At 34.4% G+C, this 24,164-nt stretch overlaps 1 protein-coding gene across 1 annotated transcript; it reads right to left on the reverse strand.

The window, feature by feature from the left end:
- Positions 1-10,580: 10,580 nt before the first annotated feature.
- Positions 10,581-13,722, reverse strand: LOC113852792 (pentatricopeptide repeat-containing protein At5g04780, mitochondrial-like). Its single transcript, XM_027483163.1, has one exon. The coding sequence runs from the start codon at positions 13,703-13,705 to the stop codon at positions 10,889-10,891; it is 2,817 nt and encodes a 938-aa protein (XP_027338964.1). The 5' UTR covers positions 13,706-13,722; the 3' UTR covers positions 10,581-10,888.
- Between the last annotated feature and the right edge of the window lie 10,442 nt (positions 13,723-24,164).

The following is a 24,164-nucleotide window of genomic DNA, read 5'->3' on the forward strand; positions in this document are numbered from 1 at the left end:
GCCATTGCACAGAGAATGATAAGTGAAATTTCACCCCTAACCATGTTAGTCACAATTACAAGAGCAAATAAAGGGTTGTTTATATAGTACTATGATATAAATCACATCCCTTGTAAGTATGATTGTCTGGTTGATGGTGTTAAAATTCCACTACCCAACTCCCACAGAGAAGACCAAACACTGCTGAGGCACATTCCCAAAGTTTATTCTGCATCCATAACATTATTAAAGGACACAAAATAAAAAAAAGGATGAGTATAATCATTCATAAACTATTTCACAAGGTAAATACTCAATTGCTGATAAATATAAAGAAATAATTAAACAATTAATAATTAAAAGTTTTCTTATCTTTTAATGATATATTTTTTGTGGAGTAATTAATTACCATCATTTAAGTTTTATGATTAAAAATTGAGAGTTATGTGTTCGCAGTCCAAATAGTGTCATAAGGTATATCATCCCTCATCGGAATTGTAATTATAGTGCACAATTATCATGGTCAATTCTAGCTGTTCATACCCCAATCATGGATGCTCGAGCATTAGTTAGGATAGTTTAGCATGTTACCTTACTTGCAACACAAGTTAGCTAAACCTGGTCTTTATTAGTACTTAGATATTTTACTATTTTCATTGGTAATAACTTAATCAATTACTTTTTACTTCATACTTGTACCTGGCGTTATTCCACTACTTTATTGTGCAATTAGTTTATAATCATATAATCAATCAATAGCAAATTATAGTCCATAATTTAGTTCACATGGTATAGATTTAACTTAAACACATTTCTCTTATAAAAGAGAAAGATTCATCATCACAAACTAAAAATCATGAAACTAATGGAGTTGTTTTCTGTAAGTGTCTATTTTCGTTCAAGAATACAAACATAGATTAAAACACTCACAGAATGTTGTACAAGTTATAGTTTCTCTCTACAGATCACAAAATGTAAGGCCTCAGGTTTTGTAATAATATTTTGATATATTAATATAATTGTATATGTGAATTACCATGAGTTTGTGTGTTTGATTTATATATATGAGGATGTAGATATATGTGTATACATGTGAGAAATGTGAATGTTGATTGTGCATTGAGATTGGATGTGCTGGACTGATTGAAAATAAGCTAAGTGTGTGTTGCAGAGGCATTCCCGCTGTAGCAGAGTGTCATGGGCAAAAAGGTGCAACTGTTGCGTTTTCTCTATGCAAGAGGCTCCTCTTCTGTAGCGAGAAGGCAACAGAGAGGGATGCATTCTGGGTTGCAATCTCACTGTAGCGAGATTTTGCAGAAACCAGAGTGCAAAATTGTTTAAGATTTTTGTTGTAGCAACAAAATGTGTGCTGCAAAGACATTCTCGCTATAGCAAGAATGTCCTAGGTGAAAGGAGTGCAACTGTTGCGTTCTCACTGTAGCGACAGGCTTCTCACTGTATCGAAAAGGCAACAAAGAGGCGTGCATTCTGGGTTGCAGTCTCCATGTAGTAAGAGTGTCTCACTATAGCGAGATTCTGTAGAAACCAGAGTGCAAAATTGTCTAATATTTTTGTTGTAGCGAGAAAGGGTCTCGTTACGGCGAGTAGCGAGAGCATTGCGACTAGAGGAGTATTTGAGGGGTTTAAGGTTTGGGAAATTGATTTCTCATTCCTCTCTTCAAACTCTCTTTGATTCTCTCGACCAAAAACCCTATTTCACTGTTTAAATTGCTTTAAAATCTGTTTGGGAGCTAAATTCAAGGTTGAAATCACGTTTGGAGCTTTTAGATGTGAGTTTTAATGGCTAGAGTTTCAATTTTCGTCCCTCTTCTTTGTTTTCTTAGTTCCCTTTGATTTCTCATGGAGTTTTCTATGTGTTTTAGGGATGAAATCTATGTGGGGAACATTTTCTACCATTAGATTATGTTGAGTCTTCGATTTGAGATAAGGAAAGACTCTACCCTATCTCATTGTGCTTGAAAATTGCTTATTTAGTTGTGTGTTGTAATGCGACTAGGATAAAATGTAGGAAGATATGTATTTTGATAAGAATGATTTGGTTAGAACTAAATCGTGATGGAAATGTGGTGTGCAATATGATGTGATTGATATTTGAGAAATGTGTACGATGGATAGTGGATGTTATGTGTTTGAATACAATGTAATTGATGCTGAATAAATTGAAATGGTTTAAAGTGTATGGAAATGGTATGTTGATGTTGAATATGATTGTGTTTGAATATGTATGAATGGTTCAGCGATACACTGAAGGTGTGGAAGATGGGGGCAGTAGAAATACCTTAGAGAAGAATATTGTTTTAAACCATTTTGGTTAGGGATCTATGGATCCAGATTTGATGTTGTGATGTAATTGTGGATTTGGATCTTGAGATTTTAATTGAATTGAATATATGATTCTATTCTTAATATAATTGTGAACTAATCATTCAATTGAATTTAGAGAAATCTTCATCAATAGAAATTGAGTTTATTTCTCAGATTAAATCATATGCTTAGGTTATTGAGATCTTAAGAATAAGTATCATGATCTAGTAATTCTATACTTTTCAGAACTTAATGTATTGTTTGACTAAATTTCACCTAAGGGATTATGGAAATTTAATTAGGTATTAGGATCAATCAATGAGGCAATGAATTGTTCTTTTATTAAAGAAGTGAAATTGATTATCAATCAATTAAAATTTTCAAGAGTTTAGAACATAATTATATTGCAATTGAAATTCTGGTGAAATGATTCCTAACTATTTTCTATAAAGCATTCTTAATACAAAATTCGTACTTTATTTTTATAGCAAGTTTCTTACCTTTTATTGTTCTTATTTATTACTTTTACATGTTACAAACCTTCCAAACGAATTGTATGACTCAACTAATTGTTAAATTGTGAAGTAGTAATTTAAAATAAGATATTTGTGGACGATACTTAGGGCTCATATTGATTTTCAAATTTTATTACTTGCTATAACTACCTAGTACACTTGCTAGTTAGTATCTCTTAATATATGTAACAAGTTTTTGGCGCTGTTATCGAGAATCTTTATTTTCAATATTATTAGTAACAAGAAGACAACTAAATTGAGTTGTTTGTTTCTGTTTTCTTTTTGAAAATTCTATTTTATCAATTGAATTTTGTATTACATTTTCTGCTAGTTTTCCTGTACACCTTTGCTGTCTAGTTTTGTATAAATTATGTACCACTGTATTTTGTGTAGTTACATGTTTAGATGTTATGTTTCTTTCTTAATTCTTCATAGGATATTTTGCTAGTAAATTTTCTATATTGTTCTGTATTTTCATCACTTTTTTTTAATGTTTATGTTGTGTTTAATTTTTCTTAGTGTTATATGCGTGGAAAAAATAAAAACAAGATCGCTCTTGTGTTTAATCTGGACATAGACAAAACATTGAGGAGCTGAGAAACAAATTAAGAGCAAGAAATTTAGCAAGCAAAAAGCAAGAATTAAAATCTACACCTTCTACTTCTAAATCGGAAGAACTTCAAATTCCTTATCCTACACTACCAACACCTCAAGAGAAGATAATGGCTGAAGAAAACATGATGAGAACTTTAGGGGATTATGCAGTGCTTAACATGTATGGATACAACTCCTCTATAGTTAGACCTACCATACAAGCCAACCATTTTGAAATAAAACCAACTTTATTTCATTCAGCCTTTCTGCGTGTTCACTTTGATAAGAGGGAGCTGAACATACTGGTAAGAAAAATATGGTGGCCAATGCATTGAGCAGGAAATCATTGCACATGACAACAATGATGGTGAAAGAGATGGAGCTGATTAAGGAATTTTGGGACATGAATTTGGCTATAGAGGTAAGGCTAGAGAGCTTGTATCTTGGAGCGATGATGATTCACAATGATTTCTTGGTATACGTTTGAGATGCATAGTAGGGGGATGTTTTCCTCCAAGACATGATGAGGCAGAAGAGTGAGGGAAAAGACTTAGAGTTTTACTGTGATGAGAACGAGGTGATTTAAGTTTTAAAACCGAGTGTGCATTCCTCAAGTGGATGAGTTGAAGCAAATGATACTTGAGGAAGCGCATAAAAGCAAAATGAGTTTTTACCACGATGCAACCAAGATGTATCAGAACCTTCAAAGAAACTTCTGGTGGAATAGAACGAAAAGGGATGTAGCTAAATGTGTCAAAATATTTGACTTGCTAGTAGGTGAAGGTGAAGCACCAACGTCCATCTGGGATGTTGCAACCTTTGGAGATTCCTGAGTAGAAGTGGGACAACATTTCCATGAACTTTGTTTCTGGATTACCGAGAACCAGGAACAACTATGATGCCATTTGGGTGACAGTGGATTGGTTGACCAAGGCTGCATACTTCCTCCCGATCAACATGAAGTACAAATTGAAATGATTAGCAGATTTGTATATGAGGGAGATAGTCAGGCTGTATGGATTACCGACTAATATAGTGTCTAACAGAAACCCGAGGTTTACCTCAAGGTTCTGGGAGAGCCTGCAGAGGGCATTGAGTATTAGATTAAAGCTTAGTTTGACTTATCACCCACAGACTGACAGTCAGACGGAGAGGATCATCCAGTCCCTGGAGGATTTGTTACGAGCTTGTATACTCGAGCAGCAGGGAACTTAGAAAGAATGTCTACCACTGGTGGAGTTCACATATAACAAAAGCTTTCACGCCAACATTGGAATGGCACCGTTCAAGACTTTGTATGGGCAGTGGAGGTGCAAAACCCCATTGTATTGGTATGAAACTAGAGAGGTGACCTTGTGTGCAACAAACATGATCCAGAAGCAGAATGAGTAGATCAAAATGATTAAAGAGAAGATGAAGGTTGCACAGGATCGACAGAAGAGCTATTATGCCATTCGTTTGATGAGAAATAAAAAGGAATATAAAAAATTCAAGTGACTTGTGATTGGAGTTGAGAGAGCTCTAAAGTTCTGAAAGTTGTCTCATAAGTTTATTGGACCGTTTGAAGTGTTGAGTAAAATCAGTCTTACAGCGTACCAGATAACGTTACCTCCAAATTTCTCGAAACTACATCCTGTGTTCCATGAGTTACAACTCAGGCAGTATGTGCCGAATCCTTCTCACTTGATTGACCTTGACCTGGTTCAAGTGAAGGAGGACTTGTCCTATGATGTGTACTCAATAAAGATTATAAACCACCGTGTTAAGCAATTGAGAGACAAGGAAATCTCATTAGTGAAAATAATTTGAAACTCGAGTGATGAGAGAGATGCCATGTAGGAAACAGAGAGTAAGATGAGAGAGCTGTATCCGAAGTTATTTGTTTAGTTAAGTTGAATTTCGAGGACAAAATTCTTTGAAGTAGGGGAGAGTTGTAACGCTCCAGATTGTGTAATAATAATTTGATATATTAATATAAGTGTATATGTGGATTATCATGAGTTTGTGTGTTTGATTTATACATACGAGAATGTAGATATATGTGTATATATGTGAGAAATATGAATGCTGATTGTGTATTGAGATTGAATGTGTTGGACTGATTGAAAATAGGCTAAGTGTGTGCTATAGAGGCATTCTCACTGTAGTGAGTTTCTTAGGCAAAGGAGGTGCAACTGTTGTGCTCTTACTATAGCGAGAGGCTCTTCACTGTAGCAAAAAGGCAATAGTTAAGGGTGCATTTTGGATTACAGTCTCACTGTAACGAGATTGTCTCGCGGTAGCAAGATTCTACAAAAATTAGAGTGCAGAATTGTCTGAGATTTTTGCTGCTGTAGCAAGAAGGGGTCTCGCTGCAGCAAATAACAAGAGCATCACGACCAGAGGAGAATTTGAAGGATTTAGGGTTTGAAAACTTCATTTCCCATTCTTCTTTTTAAACTCTCTTCGATTCTCTCAACCCAAAACCCTATTTCACTGTTTAAATTCCTTCCAAAACCTTTTGGGCGCTAGATTCAAGGTTGAAATCACTAGAGTTTTGAGTTTTGTCTCTCTTCTCTGTTTTCTTGGTTCCTTTTGATTTCTCATGAAGTTTTCCATGTGTTTTAGGAGCAAAATTCGTGTGAAAAATGTATTCTACGATTAGATTGTGTTGGGTCTTCAATTTGAGATAATCATGACTTTACCCTATCTCATTATACTTAGAAATTACTTATTTGATTGTGTGTTGTAAGGCAATTAGGATAAAATATAGGAAGATGTGTATTTTGATAAGAATGGTTTGGTTGGGACTGAATCTTGATGAAAATGTGGTGTGCAATATGATGTGATTGATATTTGAGAAATGTATATAATAGTTAGTGGATGATGTGTATTTGAATACAATGTAATTGATGCGGAATAAATTGAAATGGTCAAAAGTGTGTGAAAATGGTTTGTTGATGTTGAATGTGATTATGTTTAAATATGTGGAAAGACATGAAAGGTTTAACAATACACTCAAAGTGTGGAAGATGAGAGCGGTATAAATATCTTTGAGAAGAAAGGATGGTGGTGACATCAACAATGAGCGTGGGTGCACCACAGGCCACATGCTCTCCTCCTGACTCGACTTCTACCTAACACCTTTGTTAAAGAGCCCGTGAGGCGAGAGTTATCCGACAACCATCCATGGTATGAAACTGAGTAAGTTCCTGAGGTTGAGAGCATTAGAAAACTGTGATTACATAGCCACAGCGAGCGTGAATACGTATAGTGAGCGCACGTGTGTGATTTGTTTGATGGTGCAATGAATGCACCTATGTATAAATGAGAATGGAATATTGAATTTGTTATTTTATGTTTGCCAATGAATGATTTGACTTATGTCGAGAATGTATGGAAGCATACACAGTGAGTCTTTATGTTTGTGTATGTTTGATAGTATAAAGTACTCACTCTTACATTTATTTTTCAGGTGACCAAGACAATCAACACCGAACTTAGTGAAGAGATAGATGAGATTGCTATAGGACCTAAAAATTTATTTAAAAATTTTAATGTATTTAAATTAGTCTTGTAGCATTGATTTGATATAAATTGTAATTCATCCTTATTTTAAAAGACTTTACTAAACTTATGCACTGAAAATCTATTTGAATGATTTTTTTTTATTATTCCCATTTTGTGAAATTTATTTATTTACTCCTAAAAAGTCTTCTATCTAAATAAAATGCCTATATTTTATTTTAAAATAATCTACAATTTACAAAATTTTTAGTCTAGTCCCTAAACTTTATTATTTTGCAAAAATGTTCTTTTTATAATAGTTGATTAATCTTAGCTGCGAGACATTTTTCTCAAGATTCCTAAACATTTTCTAACCTCAAAGAAATATTGTATTGTGGTCCTATCAAACATATAGTCAAAATTCATGTATTTTTTAAGTCAAATTAAAGTTAAAAAGTATACTTTCAAATTTACTTCATTCTTTCTTAAAATTTCATTTACCTGATTACCTTTAATTTAAATTTTATTTTCACTTAAAAGCTTATTTAGAAATTATCAAAAATTTACTTAAAATATTATTTAATATTAAAATAATTAAATTAAGCCCAAAATTATAAAATATATATTTTGGTCTAACAACATAATTTTTATAATTTTTGAAAAATATTAAGAACAAAAATGACATCAAAATAGTTCTATGTGCCCAAAACTGCAAACTTTCATGAAAATCTTCTTATGCACAATGAAAGGCATATGGGTGTTAAATAACAAAATTAACATTAGTACTACTATATTTACACCACACATATAGCAAACAAAGATTTTGAACTCATACCACACACTTATTAAAAACATTTATATAGTAAACAAGATTAATTATGATATAGAAAACACTAATGTTTGCAAAAATATCCTAAGTTATTGTCCAAGGCATTCTAAAGCATAGGTTAGTATGTAAACTCAATATAACATAAATATATCATATATCAAAACAAGTCCATAAAAAAAAATTCTCTCAAATTACATACCCATTTATAGTTTTAATGAAATTTCATTATAGAAATTCTTGTTTGCTTTATTTTAAATGATTTTTTTAGTTTTTTCTAACAATTTATTTTTTAAATAAAAAGATTTAAGGATTCCCCTTGACATAAAAATTCATTTAGCAAAGTATTTCTTAAGGTTATGAATCAATACTCCCCCCTTGTTTTTGTGGTGATTTTTGTGAGTTGTGTAGCTCTTCTCCCTCATCCCACATGCCTAATATCTTTCTTTTAGAATGTCCTCCACTCTCTCTTTGAGTCTCCAACTCCACGTGCTCTAAAGCTTCTTGCAAGAAGGTTGATTGTTGATTGATTCTTTGTGAGGTAGGCTTGCATAGTAATGATTTGTTGTCTTAAATGGGGTCTTTATGGTTAGTTGGTGCAAAGGTCCATATTGTGAAGTATTTGAAGAAAGTACCAGGAAAAGGAATTGTGTACAAATATCATGATCATGCACAGATGAGACATTTTCTGATGCTGATTGGGCAAGATCTATGGACAAAAAATCAGCTACCAAATACTATGTGTTTTTGAGAGGTAATTTAATTTTATAAAAAAGTAAGAATCAAAACGTTGTATCGAGATCAAGTGCGAAATAAGAATACAAGGCGATAACTCAAACTACCTGTGAGTTGATGTGGTTGAAACATATATTGAAAGAGATAGAATTTGGCAGTACTAAGCCTATGCAACTTTAGTGTGATAACTAAACAACGATATACATTGACTCAAATTCAATTTTTCATGAACAGACGAAACATATTAAGATAGATTGTCATTTAATTCAAAAAAAAGTTCAACACAAGCTTATATCCATCTCTTATATTAGGACAGACAACCAACTAGCAAATGTGTTAACAAAGGCTTTAAATGAGACACTTAGCAATTATATTTGTAACAAGCTAAACATGATTTATATCTATGCTCAAGCTTGAGGAGGAGTGTTATGAGTAGAAATAATTGACTTATTAGAATTAGGGTTTATGTTAGTATTATAATAACGGACTTGATCTATTAGGTTTGCATATATATCCTTATAAAATATAAGAATCTTTACACATTGTAGAGTATTTATCTAATTCCAGTAGATTAATCTGTCTCTCTTTTCTATAATCTCTCTCTTAATTCTACAATCTAGATCTTTGCCCCAGGAATCAAGCATCCTCATTTTATGCTTCAGTCACTGCTCTACTTTGCTTTTTCTTCCAAGATCCTTTGCAAATTGTCACAAGCTCTTCGCTGCATATTCCTTGATTCTGACAAAGAAACTAGGTAATTTTGTAGTTTACTCTAAGGATTTGTATATAGTCAGGGTGGAATTCAAAAAAGACCTGATTATCTTTGGCAAATTTAGCAACACTAAGAAGATTTTTGGTGACTGAAGGAACATGCAATATATCATCGAGTTTAAAGGCAAGGTTAGATAAAGTGAAATGCAACAATGAACTGCCAATGTGAGTTATTTCCATACCTGAATCATTCCCAACGAAGACCTGATCTTCTCCTGCATATTTTGTTCCTGCAATCAAGTTGTTTGGGTCAAAGGTGAGGTGATGAGAGGTTCTAAAATCAGGGTGCCATGACTGATCTGTCATAGTGGAAGAGGTAGCCATGATAGCTTGTGGAGGGTTTGAGTTTGTTGCCATCGAGGAGTTGTGAAAAGAGGTGGAGGGAGGAGGGGGAGGATGTAGACCAGAATTGTTAGGAGTGGGGAAGTTTTGATCAAACCTGCAATAGCATTCCCATACAATGTGGCCTATCCTCCCACATAGTTGACACTGAGGATGATTTCCTCCATTCCAATGGGATCTACCACCGCAAAACCCTCTTCCACATCCCCTTCTTGCACTGTTTTGGCCTTTACCGCAGATTTGTCCACTTTGAGCTAAGTTGGCTTGAATCGACACAAGCTCAGTTTTTCTGAATTTTTCAATCAGATCTTCTTGCACAAGAAGCAGGGATTCAAGCTCAGTGACTGACATTGTTTCAGACTTTCCCATTGCCATGGTGATAAATGCATCTTAGTCTTCACTGAACCCTTCCAAGACTGCTTCAATGTAGTCCTCTCTTGCAATCGGTGCTCCCAGTGCTGAAAGTGAATCTGCAAATTTCTTGATCTTGCCCAGATATTCAGCAGCAGAAGAGCCAAGTTTCTTGATTGATTTCATCAAAGTACTCTTCTAGATGCTCCCAGATCTAGTGTGCAAACTCACAATCTATTAGGCGATTTGTGAAGCTCATATCCATAGAGGTCACTAACCAAGCTACAAGGTACTGCTCTTGTTGCTCCCAGTTTTGGAATTCTTCACTTACATTTTCTGCTTGTTCATCTACAGCGGTGACAAATCTTGATGGCATTTTTCTTTGAAGGAGATGATCCTTGAGCTTGTTGGCTTTGATACACGCCATGATTTGCTTCTTTCATGGAATGAAATTGTCATCGTCTAATTTGAGCGAAATTAGGTTCACGAATGTCTTTAGAGTAAAGCTCGTTTGAGCTGCAGAAGGTATTGAGGTCCCCATAGATCATTGCAGCTCTGATACCATGTAAGGTACCAGAGACTTATGCAAGACGCAAAGGAAAGTTTGAACAGAGAAGAGAGAGATGAATGTAATTGCTTTTTTTTTTTACCTGAACTAAGAGAGATACAAATGTAGCTATTTAGACTACATAACAATTGATAATAGAATTACAAGTGAAACTTCCCAATTTTGGGCTGGGCTTTATCTCCTACAGGGAGGAAGAGAGAGAGGTCAGCTTGTCAATTGTGAGAGGCAAAGAGGTGAAGTTCCTCGAAGAACTGTTAAGTGTGTGTTTTATTCTGCAATGCTGGAAGTTTCTTCTTGTATTTCTTCATAAAGATATCAGTTTCTATCAACTACAGTAGTAAAGATAAAATATCAATGTATCTTGTGGAACAGAAAGCATGAGCCATCTTGATGATATTACCAATAATCGCCGCAGGAACACGATCCATCTTTAAAATGGTGGAATCTATTAATATCTCTGACAATAATTTCCCTTGAAACAATTTTACATACAAATTTGAAAAAGGTGTGGCAGTCAATACAAATTCGTAGATTCTTCTTCACCCTTATTGGGACTCCAGGTGGTGTAGCAATTAATCCGAAGGCCACAGCAAGTTTCTCACTATGGTGATATAAGAGCTGCCCCTTTTCACTTTCATTCACATTATGTATATCAATCTCTAGGATGGGATTATATCCAGCTTTACTTAGAAGGTCACCCAAGTGATCCAATTTAAGATATATTTCATCACTTCTAGAATGACTTCTATCTCCAACAATGAAGGTGTATACCTTGTCTTTCACTTCAATCCAACTCATTGCAGGCTCCTTTTTCACCTTGCTATCTTTCATAAGCTTTCTAACGTTAGCAACATTATCCCACATCCCTGCTGAGGCATAGATGTTTGCAAGGAGAACATGGGTACCAGATTTCTCTGGCTCAAGAGCAAAAAGCATCTTTGCAGCTTTCTGACCAAGTTCTATATTTTTATGGATCCTTGCAGCTCCAAGAAGTGCCCCCCAAACTGAGCCATCAGCTTCAAATGGCATTGAATTTACAAGCTCCACTGCTTCATTTAATTTCCCAGATCGTCCCAGGAGATCAATCATGCAAGCATAATGCTCTTGTGTGGGTTTAATCCCAAACAATTCCTCCATTGTTTCAAAATATTGTCTTCCCTCATTTACCAAACCAGCATGATTACATGCACAAAGAACACTAACTAAGGTAATATGGTTGGGTTGCAAACCATCTCTAAGCATTTGATTGAACAATTGAAGAGCCTCTTTACCATGGCCATGCTGAGCATATCCTCCAATGATTGCAGACCATGAGACTAGTCCTCTATTAGGCATCTCAGAAAAGGCATGATCTGCATCCTCTATGCTTCCACACTTTGCATACATGTTCACCAGAGAACTGCTGGCAAAAATATCAGACATAAGTCCAAACTTGATGGCAAGGACGTGTAATTGTTTCCCTTGCTCATAAGCAGACAAATTTGCACAAGCATTTAAAAGAGAACTGCAGACAAATGGATCTGGTTTGATATCTGCATCTTGCATTTGTAAATATAGCTTTAAAGCCTCCTCCCCATCCCCATATTGGGAATATGCGGTTATCATGGATGTGTAAGCCACCAAATCTTCCCAAGTGCGCTCTTCAAATATTTTTGAAGCTTCATCTATATGCTTACATTTTCCATATGTGTCAAGAAGACTGTTTATGACATAGAAATCCGAATAAATTCCAGATTTGATGGAAATTGTATGAATCTTCTTACAGACCTTAATTGCTTGCAAGCTGGCCACAGACTTGAGAACCATTGACAAAGTAGTTTGGTTGAAATCTACATCTTCATTGTACATTTTAGAAAAAAGTGAGACTGCTTCTGAATCATCACCAAACTGAGAATAACCAGAGATCAAAGCATTCCACACAATAATGTCCTTCTTTTGCATCAAATCAAAAGCTCTCCTTGCATCATCCATCATTTCACACTTGGAATACATATCTATTAGTCCAACAGCAGCAAACAAATCTAAATCAGTATCTATCTTTATCAAATTAGAATGTAACTGTCTACCCAAATCCTTGAATCCCATTGCAGAACAGGCCTTTAAAGCACTAGATAACGTAAACATATTGGGATGAGTTCCTGAGCTCTTCATCTCATCCAACAGCATCAAAGCCCAATCATTACACTCATGAAGAACACAACCAGCAATAATTGCATTCCAAGAAACAACATCAGGGTGCACAATTTCCTGAAAAACAGCCACTGCATCATCAATTTCCCCTGCTTTAGAATACATGTCAACCAACGCATTCGCAGAAAACTGATCCAAATCAAGCCCCAACTTTAGCAAAAGCCCATGAACCATCCTTCCAAGACCGCCATCCCTCAACCATGAGCAGGCACTCAATATGATAGAAATGCTGAACTCATTAGGCATAATTCCACTGATCACCATTTCCTTAAACAAATCCACAGCCTTGCGACACAACTCCCTTTGCACATAACAAGAGAATAAGGCATTCCACGAAACAACATTTCGCGCCGCAATGCCACCAAACAACCTCCTAGAATCGTCTAGCTGCCCACACTTGGCATACATAACAACCAAAGTGTTAGCGACAAAGCCATCAGATTCAAACCCTGTGACCACAGCCATCCCATGAACCTTCCTCCCCATGTTCAAATCCCTCTTCATTGAACATGCCTTCAGCACACTGGGAAAAGTAAACTCATTGCACTTAACACCCAACATGCACATCTCATTAAACGCCAAAAGTGACTCTTCCACAAACCCATTTTGCACATACCCAGATATCAAAGAAGACCATGAAACCAAATCTGGCTCAGAACTTTCATCAACCAATTTGCGAGCATACCCAAAACGACAACACTTGGAATACAGAGTTACCAAGTGGTTCCTGAGGCTTGGTTCGCGGGAAAATCCAAACTTGATCAAGTGGGCATGTAGTTCCATGCCTAAAGTTACGGACTTGGAAGCAACACATTGTGATAAGAGCTTGGTGTAGCATGTGGGGGGTTCTGTGAGGCTTTGTGAGCAAAGAACAACGTTGGTAATGGTTTTTGAATCTGATAAGGTGGCACGAGAAGTGGTTTGTGTAGTGGGGAGTTTGAATGGATGGTAGAGACGTTGAAGATTAGTGTGTCGGACGAAATTGATGTACCAAAACCTTGGCGACGTTTTGTTGATTGACATGCTACAAGCCTACAGCTGTTGTTAATGCACGCTGTTCCTCAAGTTAATATAAATAAGCAAGTGCTTTAGAAAAAATAAAATAAAAACAACAAAGTGTGTGTAAATTCCTAAACCTAAAAGGCCAAAAATCTAATTCGAATCACCTTAAACTAAGGGTGAGTTTTGTATAAAATTAAATTAAATTTATTTTAAATTTAATTATATAAATTAGATTTTAAATTAATTTAATTTAATTTGTTCTAAAATTAACTTTAAAATTTAAATTTAATTTAAAATCATATTTAAATCTAGTAAAATATACAATAAATATTTTTATACTATTGTTAAATTATTATATTAAAAAAATAAATTTCATAATAATTAATATAAAATTATATCTACATATATTTTAATAAATTAATTATATAATATTTTTATATTTATATTTTTTATTTTGTACTATCTATCTTCGATATAAAAATTAATTATATAGATTAGATTTTAAATTAATTTTTATTTAACTTTTATTGAAATCATTTTTAAATCTAATAGTTTATGTTAAGTTATTTTAAATCTAGTTTTACTTTAAGGTAATCTTAAATTTAGTTTTAAATTTAATTTTTAAGATAAAATTAATTTTTAATATATTTATAAATTTAATTTTTATTGTAAAACTACTTTGTTATACTGTATTTTTGTATTAAATTAGTATATTTAAAAAAAATAGTAATTTTATTAATTATATCATAAAATATATTATTTTTAAAATTTATTTTTATTAAATAGAGTTAATGATTAAAGTTTAAATTAAAATTATAAAAAATATTAATATTAAATAATGATAAAAAAATATTGTTATAATATTTTTTTAAAATTTAAAACATAAATTTAAATATAAAAATAATAGGCCAAATTACTCCTTTCATTTTGTAACTTTAAGATAAAATTTGCTTTCATCCTTTAACTTTGTTTTTATTCAATTTAGTCCTCCTAGCTTTTTTTTCTCACGTTAGTTCTTTTCGTGAGCTCCGTTAGAAAATGTAACAGAGTCATCCTATATGGCACTAATGATGTTTATTTAATCATACCTGAAAATTTGTATTTGAAAATCAATTAAAAAAATGTTATATTAGGTATCTTTTCCTTCCATACGAGTTAAGGCATATGAATTTGGGTTCTACGTCTATCAGAAATAGCAAAACAAAGACTGAAGCTTTCATAGACTCACAATCTTCGTCGACGACGTCTGCTCGCAGAAGGATTGAGTATCAATTTTGTTATTGTGGTGTGAAGAGTGTTTATTATATAACAACTACAACAACAAATATCGGAAGAGATTTTGGGGGATGTAGAAACTATGAGGTAATTTTGTAAAATTAAATAACTGAGTTTTATATTTGTGTATAAATAAGTTCAACCTATTTGTATTACTAATCTATTATATCATTTTTTTGTTTGATGAGAGTTGAAGATAATAAAATTGTTGTATTGAGGCAAAAGAGAAGAATTGTGCATCTTGTGAACTCACTCAAAATTAACAAGAAGAAGATTAAGATTTTAAGTTGTATTTTAAGTATTAGTGTGGTTATTAATGTATTAGTACTAATGTTGTTTTTCACGTTGTTTAACAGAAAACCAATATTTTTAGGGATGTAATTTTTGCAAATGCACTATGAAAGAGTACTTTGATTAAGTCATGATCTTGTTGTTGTGTTATTGCTTTTTTTTTTTTTTTATGGATTCTTTTATTTTTAATGAAATTATATTTTCAGTATCTGTATTATCTTAAAATATGAATATGAGAATAAGAAATCTTTGCCTGAGACTAAGAATAAAGATTGATTAACATATACTATTATGATATTAACAAAAGAACATGGATAAAAAGTAAAGCAAAAAGCAAAAGAACATATTGTCCCTACTCTACATTTGTTGCAAAGACTAATTAAGTATGTTGATATCATCGAGTACATATCTTCATTCTTGTTTAACCATCAATGGAAACTTGAAAAGTGCCTAAACTTTGAGTATAAGTTGTTGATGCCTCTGTTCCAGCAGGCTGTGTTGCTTTGCAAGTAGCTTTGTTATAGTCACTTATTCCATATTTGCTGCATTTAACAATCATTCCTTTCCTACTCAATTTGTTTCCCTCAACAACCTTCTCAAATTCATCTTTATTTTTTGACTTCTTTGGCCTTTCAAGTTGTTTCTTGAGTGGTAGGGGCAAAATGTCGGGGTAGTTAGTAGATTCCCACAAATTAAGTCCATTTGCTGGATATATGATAGACTTGTAAACTGCTGCATAATGTTATTTCCTATAATAAATAGGAATATAATCTAAAGGATTGATATTAACATGGTTCATAGCAGCAATTGAATGACACTAAGGTATTCCAATAAGCATCCATATTCTGCAAGAACATTCTTTTACTTTCAAGGTTCACCACAAACTTATCTCCCTTGAAATTAATATGTCAGACCTCAAGCATATGTTGTCCAAATCACCTTGCAAAAATGAAAGTAAGTGTAAGTTGTAATGCGAGATATAGTAAAAGACTAGTGCAATTGATTGTAAAATAGTTAAAGAACTAAAATGAATCAATTTGAAATAGTTAAAGGACTAAAATGATTCACTTCAAATAATTTGAGGACTGAAATAAATCTAATTTAAATCTTAGAGGACTAAAATAAACTATATTACCAAGTTAAAGTATCATAAAAGTTATACCTTGACAACCATTATCTTGATTCAGTTTGATGTTTTTGTAACCTTTTTTGTATACTTGGTAGTATGTCTAAAGTTACAATATTGGCTTTTTCCTATTAGTGATGTAAAATATTTTAGATTTACATTTATAGTTTTATTTTAATTTATAAACACTTTTAATATGCTTTTTTTCAAATTTTTTTTTTACCATTTTTTACTTATTTGAATAAATTAGGATTGTTACAAATAAATACTTTAATTTCGTATTTTTGATTATTCTGACCTCTGGCTACTTTTTCGGTCATAACTTTTTTTTATAGATATTGTTTTTGGCTTATTCTAGTTGCATTGGATTATACACATCTAGGGCTTCAAAATGCATATATGGATAAATGGATTTGGAGTTATTTTTGTTTTTTTATGATTTTTTGAAGTTCAGACAAATTTGCTAAATATTGTTGTGGGATTGTATTTGGGCCCTTTGTTATTAGATAATTGTAATTGAGCTTATAGTTATGATTAAGGCCCAAATTTTGGCCATTTAGTTTACCATAATCAAAACCTATAAATAAATTACTAAGGTTCTGAATTAGGGTGTGCGATTAGACACTTTGAGTTTTTGAGATTTGGCCGAAATTAGGGTGGGGGAGCTTGAGGTCCAATCCACACTTGCCTCGACAAACATCTTAGGCTCATGGTCATGGATGGAGCGACCCACCTAACGAGCTGCCAGACTTAACAACTCTAGATGACGCACCAGCTGGCGAGGAGGAGGAGATGATTTGCCAATTCTTGGACTTCCGTGCCATTAAGCCAAGTGATCCCTCATAGTCCAGAACCATCAAGTTTGACGGGGAGCTATTAGAGTACCCAATCCTCTTGCTTCTGGATAGTGGAGCGACTAACAACTTTGTCGTGCGCAAGCTAGTAACATCCTTGAACCTACCAGCCATAACTCTAATATTGCAATAAACTTAAATATACACATCAATCAATCATTCACACATATATAGATACATTTAGTTCATATAATTCAAACAACTCATACTTAATACACTATGAAAACAAATAATCACTTCATATTCTAGTAAAATAAGGATATACTAGCACACAACACAAATGTACTAATCCCATACCCCAGTCTGGTTTGGATGAACTACTCTGATACCAAAATTGTAACGCCTTATATTTCTCTTCCCAATATATGATAAATTTTCATAAAAATTTAAATGATAAAGTAAATTTCTTTCAAAAACTCTCTAATGAGAAAGAAATAATGAGATGATATAAGGTTCATAGAGTAAAGTTTCATTAATTTATAAGTACTTTAGAAAACAAAGATTCTAAACTTTCATCTGCAATAAAGAAAATAGTAGTTTTACAACTGTTTCAGAAGAATGCTATAGAACTGAAAATATCCATTACATAACTCAAAATAACTAAGTCTTATAGCAGTTCTCATCCATCCATGCACTGTGAGCTTGGTACTACTCGTCCTGGTTTCCTGAAAATATTGTGTAAGGGCGAGTCTTTACCCTACTACTCATATATAACACATATTTATTATAACATACATCTTATTACAATTAAAGAAAACATCATGGTATTGTATATCACAGTGTCACATAAAGCAAGTTATCATCTCAGCACATAAACACATATTATATTTCATAGATTCACAATTTCTCTTTCTTTTATTTGCGCTCACCGCGCCCTATGACCATAGTTATCTGATGCCTCTATCCTGAGGTCTTACACTTTCATGTAAATAGTCGCCGGATGCCCAATGTAATACGGATACAACACATGCAATAGATAGCCCCTTAGCAAAGGTAATGCTTAGGAGTCAAGTCAGGAAATAAGTGTGCGGTTATGTATTGCATTCATACACAATATTCTGTGCACAACCCTGAATGTCACTTACCACCCTATATTTCCCCAAGATATCCCATATTGTCTGCATCTTCCACCCCTTAGTGTATCTCTGTAACTATTTACATCATATCCATTTTCATCTCATACTCTTTTTGAGTATATTCACATGTTTACATATGCCATTTTTCATGTTCACACATATTTTTCATTATATTTCCACATTACTTTCATCATATACATCAAACCATGGCATATTCACAACATACATCAATTTTTACATCAACTACGATATATTCAAACATGAAGCATCCACCTCTTTGAACATTTCATATTACAAATTCATAATTTCATATTACTATTCACATCGACTTACTGTTCACTTTTTTTTAAAAAATAATTTCAAACTTCATATAAATCTACTACAATCACACTTAATATCACATAATTTTTTAATTAATTAATACTTAAATACTGGGTGGTACAAGAGACAATCGACAGAACCACCATAGATTGGCGGCGAAAGACAATATGATTCGAGGATGGTAAGAAGCAGGTTCTCGTGCAAGGACACCATATGCTTATCACCATAAAGATGAGATTGAAAGGCAAGTTCAGGACCTTTTGGTTAGAGGAGTAATTCGCCACTCTAGTAGTCCCTTCTCTAGCCCAGTGATCTTAGTAAAAAATAAGGATGAGACCTAACTATGTGTGTTAACTTTAGAGCGTTAAATAAGGTCACTATTTTGGACAAATATCCTATCCCCACCATCAACGAACTTATCGATCAGCTCCATGGTTCACAGGTGTTTTCCAAAATTGACCTCGAATTGGGATTTCACTAGATCAGGATGAGAGACAAGGATGTCTTTAAGACTGCTTTTCGCACCCACAAAGGCCACTACAAGTATCTTGTAATGCCTTTCAGGTTGGTAAATGCTCCTACAACTTTCCAAGCTACAATGAATATGGTGTTTCGCTCTCGATTACGTTGTCATGTGCTAGTTTTCTTTGATGACATATTGATTTTTAGCCGAGATTGGTTTGCCCATCTCAAGCACTTGCATGAGGTGTTGAAGCTTCTATCAAAAAATTCATTTGTGGCTAACAAGAAGAAGTGTTCCTTTGGTCTCAGTGCTATTGATTACCTAGGACATGTGATTTTTGGATAGAGTGTGCAAATAGACCCTGAGAAAGTGTAGGCTGTTGTTGATTGGCCAACCCCTCAAACAGTGAAAGAAGTCCGCAAATTTATAGGCTTGGCAGGTTATTATAGGCAGTTTATTCAGCATTATAGATAGATAGCCCAACCACTTACTACTCTAACAAAAAAAGAGGGATTCTATTGGGGCCCAAAACAAGAGGACGCGTTTAGTCAATTAAAACAAAGCCTTGCTTCATACCCGGTGATGGCATTGCCAAATTTTACTGAGGAGTTTATAATTGAGTGTGATGCTTTTTAGAAAGGAATCATAGCTGTCCTTATGCAGAACAAGAGACCTATTGCTTTCTTCAGCAAGGCTCTTGCCCTAGCTACCCAAGCCAAATCTGTCTATGAGAAGGAGATTATGGCCTTAGCACTCGTGGTCCAACACTAGAGACACTATTTGCTTGGGAAAAATTTTAAAGTCTTTACTGATCATAGTAGTTTAAGACATTTACTCCAGCAGTGTTGGTTAGTAAAACTTATGGGCTTCCAATTTGAGGTAATCTATAAACCCAGACCAAAGAACAAAGTTGTTGATGCCCTATCCTGGCAAATGGAGGCCAACACCATTATTATGAGTCTGAGTTGGATCAACATTGAGCAGATACATGAGAAGACTCAAGCAGATCCCATATTGAGCAATTTGTGTGACCAGCTCAACAAAGACCCAACATCAGTTCTGCAGTATGTCTTTCGAGATGGCTTTTTAATCCATAAGGGGAGATTAGTGTTGCCTCAAACCTCTTCCCTCATTCTTACTCTTTTGCGGGAATTCCATGACACTGTCACAGGAGAACATTCCGTTTTCACCAAGACTTAATAAATGTCTATCAACAAATTTCTCTTGGCCCAGGATGAAAAAACCATCATGGAATATATTTGTGGTTGTGACACTTGCCAGTGTAATAAATACCAAACCATGACCCCTGCGAGATTGCTACAAGCTATTCCAATTCCTGAGGGAGTGTGGGAGGACATCTCCCTTGACTTCATTACTAGGCTGCCTTGTTCAAATTGGTTTGATGTCATTTTGGTAGTCGTAGACAAGTTATCAAAGTACACATATTTCTTACTGCTTAAGCATCTTTATATTGCATGAACAGTAGCAGAGGCGTTCATTTGAGATGTCGTAAAATTGCATGGGTTCCCAAAGTCTATAATTAGCGATTGTGATCCTTTATTTTTAGCAAGTTCTAGTCCGAGCTCTTCCGTTTTCAAGGGACGGTGTTAAGGATGAGTACCTTTTACCATCCTCAAACGGATGGACAGACTGAAGTGGTTAACTGCTGCCTTAAGACCTTCCTGAGGTGCTTTGCTTTAGAGCAACCTGCCAAGTGGCACATGTGGCTGTCCTGGACTGAGTTCTAGTATAATACTGTATACCATTCTGCAACAGGTACCACCCCATTTGAATTTATGTATGGTCGACTCCCTCCTTCTCTTGTGCTTTACTTTTAGGGAGAGACACAGGTTGATTCTGTAACTGCTCTCTTGGTGGACTGCGACAAGGCCTTGTGGCAATTGAAATTCCATCTCCATCGAGCCCAGCAAACTATGAAGAAGCAAGCTAATAAGCATCGTCGTCCCCTGTCATTCAACATTGGTGATTGGGTTTATGTTAAGCTTTGCTCTCATCGCCAAATAACGTGGCCCACCGAATTAATCCTAAGTTGTCTTCTCAATACTATAGGCCATTCTAAATCCTCTCCAAGGTGGGAGAGGTAGCCTATAAGCTGCAGCTCTTGGATTCCGCTTGCATTCACCCGATCTTTCACATTTCTCAACTTAAAAGCTCTATGAAAGCTGGCACCACAATGGCCTCTCTGCCACCCGGGCTTAATGTTAATGAATATGATTCCCCAACACCAGAGGCTATTTTAGCTACACATCCAAGTAAAACCAATGGTACAATAGAATGGTTAATCTTATGGAAGTCTCAGCCAATTGAAGAAGCCACATGGGAGTCTGCCGCATCCATTCAGTCTCGCTTTCCTGGCTCCAACCTTGAGGACAAGGCTGAACTAAATGGGGAAGGTATTGATAGGAATTGTACCCCGCCTTCTAGGTGGGGAAAGGTCTACCAGCTGAAATCAAAGACTATTCTGCCTTAATGTGTTAGGGGCAAAGGGGAAATTTGTAATAAGTTAGTTAGAGCTAACTCTGTTATATTGAAAGTTGTTGTATGGGGTGGGCATCAGTTGCTAGCTGTGAAAAAGCTCAAAAAGACCCAAAGTGGAAAAATGCAATGGAAGAAGTGAGGTTAATGATTCAAAAAAACAAAACATGGGAGAGCTGGTTGACAAGCCTAAAGATAGAAAAATCATTAGAGCTAAATGGGTTTTTAGAACTAAACTCAATGCAGATTGCTTAATCAATAAATACAAGGCCAGACTCATTGTTAAAGGGTATACACAAATTTTCAGTGTTGATTATTCTAACACTTTTACTCATGTGTTCAGATTAGATACAATTAGATTTGTGTTAAATATTGCTACTCAAAAGGGCTGGAAAATATTCTAGCTAGATGTTAAATCATCCTTTTTAAATAAAGTCTTATAAGAAGAAATATATGTGGAGCAGTCAGAGGGATTTGTAAAATAGGGTGAAGAAGATAAAGTGTATCAACTCAAAAAGGCCCTTTATGGCCTAAAACAAGCACCAAGGGCCTGGTACAACAAGATATATGATCATCTATTGAGCATTGGCTTTGTGAAAAGCTTATTTGAATCCACTCTTTATGTGAAACATAAAGGAAATAATCTTCTCACAGTTTCCCTCTGTGTTGATGATCTTTTGGTGACCGAAGATGATATAAGGATGATTGAAGAATTCAAACAAGAAATGATGCAGGCTTTTGAGATGACAGATCTTGACCATATGAGCTATTTTCTAGGACTCAAGATCAAACAAAGTAAAGATGATGTTTTTATTTGTCAAGAAAAATATGCAAAGAAAATATTAAAAAATTTCAAATGGAGGGATGCAAAGCAGTTAGCACACCAATGAATCAAAAGGAGAAGATGAGCAAGAAAGATGGTACCGATAAAGTTGATGAAGGATACTATAAGAGCTTAATTAGGTGTCGATGTATCTCATTGCAACAAGACCAGATATTTTGTTTGTTGTGAGTTTCTTATCACGATTTATGCATTGTGCTAGTGAAATGTATTTAAGAGCAGCAAAGAGGGTATTGAGGTTTATTAAAGGCAAATTGATTATGGAGTCAAGTTATAGAAGTGTCAATAATTCAAGTGATATGGACTTTTTGATAGTGACTAGGTTGGATTTGTTGATGATATGAAAAGTACCTCTGGATATTGTTTTTTCCTTGGGTCAGGAGTTTTCTCATGGTGCACAAAGAAGCAGGGGACTGTAGCACAATCCACTGTTGAAGCTGAGTTCATAGCAGCAATAACAGTAGTAAATCAAGTTTTATGGTGAAAAAATGTTTTATGTGATTTGGATATGCAGTAGAATCATAAAATTGAAATCTTCATTGACAATCATGAAACAATTGCAATTTCAAAGGATCCAATATGTCATGGGAAAACAAAACATTTTAACATCAAGCTCTATTTTTTAAGACAGATGCAGCGAACCGAAGAAGTGGCTTTATTTTTTGATTTTTTTCTTTTAATATTTCACTTTTTATTTTTGACTCAATCAATAAGTGGTTCCTACACTTAAGCAACCAGTAGTCGGTTATCCAAGATTGCTAAAATCTTGATAACGTTAATTTTTCCTGTTCTGATTGAATTGCGATAAATGTATTGTTGTTTCTGATGAATAAATACACTCTCGTCATTCAAATCTTTCTGAGAATTATAGCTTTTTTGTTTTTCTTTTTTCCTCATAAAACCAACACTAAGGATGTAGATCCTAAGACTCTAATTTTGGAGGAAGCATATAAGAGCAAGATGAGTATTCACCTAGGAATGACTAAAATGTTTTAGGATTTTAGAAGTCTATTTTTGTGGCCTAGAATGAAGAAGGATATTGTTAAGTATGTTGCTTCATACTTGAATTGTCAAAAGATTAAAGTAGAAAATCAAAGACCTTTTGGAGAATTGCAATATTTAAGTACTCTTGAGTGGAAATGGGATAACATTGCAATGGATTTTTTGACAAGATTACCAAAGACGCCTACTAGGCATGACGCTATTTGGCTAATAGTGGATAGATAGACAAAATTTGCTCACTTTTTGCTGATCAAAAGACTGTCGCTATATTTCTTAAAGTATAATTATATTAAATGTAGTACTAGGCTAAACTAACACAGGTCATCTCCTATGAATCATTGGATAAGTGATTAAATATCAAACATATAGTGTTCATGAGCAAAATTACCTAACCTATGACCTCGAGTTAGCTGCTGTAGTCTTTACTCTAAAGGTATGGCGACACTATCTTTATGGAGCTCAGTTTGATGTGTATAGTGACCACAAGAGTTTGAAGTATTTGTTTGACCAGTGAGAGTTAAATATGAGGCAGAGACGTTGGATGGAATTCCTTAAGGATTATGATTTTAAGCTCTAATACCATCCAGGAAAAGCTAATATGGTGGCTGATGCATTAAACAGGAATGTGGTTCAGGCATTCTTCTTAAGAGTTAGTGAAACTCTTTTGATAAAGCAATTCTGAGACCTAAACTTACATGTTGACTTATCACCTGGAAAGATTAGTTATGGCAGAAT

This window comes from Abrus precatorius, unplaced genomic scaffold (assembly GCF_003935025.1).
Source record: "Abrus precatorius isolate BTA unplaced genomic scaffold, Abrus_2018 Scaffold10, whole genome shotgun sequence".
NCBI classification, from domain to species: domain Eukaryota; kingdom Viridiplantae; phylum Streptophyta; class Magnoliopsida; order Fabales; family Fabaceae; genus Abrus; species Abrus precatorius.

Excerpts from the sequence above, each read along its gene's own strand:
- LOC113852792 (XM_027483163.1), bottom strand. The coding sequence starts at position 13,705 with ATGTCAATCAACAAAACGTCGCCAAGGTTTTGGTACATCAATTTCGTC.